Here is a 2,116-nt window from a genome sequence, read left to right as displayed (position 1 = left end):
GCGAGTTGAAGGATAGCAACTGTAACCAAGCAACTACACCCAACTCCTGCTACGCTGACTGATAACTGAGCGTCTCGCAGAATTTACCCATCAGGCCCCGGAGGATGATGTGTCATCCGGTGTCAGGGCAATCCTATCACAGTCTGTGCAGGTGTGTGTGTGTGTGTGTGTGCGTACTCTGAAACTCCACATAGATGGGATTCGACGAGGCAGTTACTTAAGCCCGTCAGTAGCTGTTAAATAAACTGAGCCTAAATAAACCAGCAGAGAGCGGAGGGGAGGACGGGGGACGGGGGACGGGGGACGGGGGACACGGGCCCGGTCACCCTCCGACCTGCTCAGTCGCGCGCCACCTACTTCCTGAGGACAGCGATCTCGTTCTCGATGCTCGTCTCCTTCCCCTTCAGCGCCTTCTTCGGGATGCACTTGATCGCGACCATCTTTCCCGTGGCCTTCTCCTGAGCCATCACCACCTCGGAAAACGCGCCGCTGCAAGAGACAGAGACAGAGAGACAGAGTCAGTCCCGCGCCGTGCGAGCTCAGACAATATTGACACATCGTCACAGCAAACGGAGAGGGGCCGGCGTGCACAAACAGCCATATTGCGAATATTTACCGAGGACCGACAAAGTCCAACAGGTGGACGCTCTGGACCGGCGCCCGGACAAAATCGAACGGCAAACACTTTTAAAAGCTCTCAGAGAGCGCCCGCGGCGAAGGGCAGACAGCGCACCGACCTCTGCCATCTGTTTCCGTACATGAGCGCCCTAAAAATACAGAATTAGGGGAATATTTGCTGGAGCGATCTACCTGTTGCTATGATACCACGTGGATAATAAATCTTGATGAGCAGGCACTGCGATCACCCCCCCCCACACACACACACACACACACACCTCTGTACTTGTCTCCTTCCGCGCCTCTAAAGGGAAGTCAGGTCATTTTCGAACTGATGTTCTCGTCAAACAGTTATTAATAGTCAGCATCTGTTAGTCGTGACAGCAGTACGGTGGCCCACGGGGTCAAACGAGCCGCAAACACATGAATGATGCAAACTCTAAAATACACACACAAAATGCAAAAGGAGAAAAAAGGACCAAAAACTGCTAAAAACCCCTAGAAAACAACAGCGAGTAAAAGTGTGGTGCAGTGTTATTCAAAGCTGTTTGACTGGAAAAAGTCACCTGAAATAATTAAAGTTGAAACCTTTATTGCAGAGGCACAGCTGACAGAGGCTCTGTGAGCTTGGGTTTTGGTGGTGGTTTGGTTTAAGGTTGTCTTTGTGCTGAAAAAGGACAATGTCAATTTATAGCAGGTTCATTTTATTTCAAAATGGATGCTTCTGTTGTTGGAATCCAAACTGCAGCGTTTTATTACCTATCTGTCAGCCCACCCTACAGATACCACCACCAGTGTGCAAAGTGTTCTTCCTGATTCCTGAACCCAACCCCACGAACATCAGACGCTCAAAGTGTCAAAGCTCCTCCCAGCAGGCTCTGGACTCAGCACCACAGTCGGCCCCGTGGCCATCAAATCTGTGCTAATCCCTCACTCGCCCTTCACATGGAGGGAGGGGGTCGGTCAGAGCCGTGGTGCCCGGCACGGAGGCGGAACGCAGACCACGGCGGACAGAAGCGGCACGAGGTGTGAGCGCCAGGCCCCCTCCACCCTGACCTCGTTCTGACGCGGGGAAACGCAGGCAAGAGAGCTGGTGGCCGCCATTTGTTGGCCCCTTTAGAGCGCCATCTTCCCGCCGCCGCAGCTGTTACCGTGTGGACACCGTCTTTGTCCAATGCACTTCCACAGATTCCCTCGGCTGCGTGGACAATAAAGGAGCCCGTCAAGTGCGTGTTAGTTGGTTTTCAGAGCTTGCTTCCTGCACACTGAGAGACAACGATGAAAACCACAGGAAACCTATGATCTCAGTGAGCTGCTGCTGAGCTTAGTTTCAGCTCCTGGACTCTTCTACAGGTGCTGGTCATAAAATTAGAATATCATGAAAAAGTAGATTGATTTCAGTAATTCCATTTAAAAAGTGAAACTTGTATATTATATTCATACATTACATACAAACTCATATATTTCAAATGTTTATTTCGTTTAATTTTGATGATTA

The 2,116-nt window shown here is 50.7% G+C and overlaps 1 protein-coding gene across 2 annotated transcripts in view; it reads right to left on the bottom strand.

The window, feature by feature from the left end:
• Positions 1–2,116, bottom strand: part of camk1db (calcium/calmodulin-dependent protein kinase 1Db) — a 28,220-nt gene that overhangs the window by 13,767 nt on the left and 12,337 nt on the right. For both annotated transcript variants that reach the window (XM_017406161.3, XM_025003536.2), the window contains exon 2: positions 358–489. In XM_017406161.3, coding sequence (XP_017261650.1) covers positions 358–489 — 132 coding nt within the window. The remainder of the gene's footprint in view (positions 1–357; positions 490–2,116) is intronic.

This window comes from Kryptolebias marmoratus, linkage group LG11, assembly GCF_001649575.2.
Source record: "Kryptolebias marmoratus isolate JLee-2015 linkage group LG11, ASM164957v2, whole genome shotgun sequence".
In the NCBI taxonomy this organism is placed as follows: Eukaryota; Metazoa; Chordata; class Actinopteri; order Cyprinodontiformes; family Rivulidae; genus Kryptolebias; species Kryptolebias marmoratus.
Note: the sequence above shows the minus strand (reverse complement) of the source record. Positions and strands in the feature narration are given on the sequence as shown.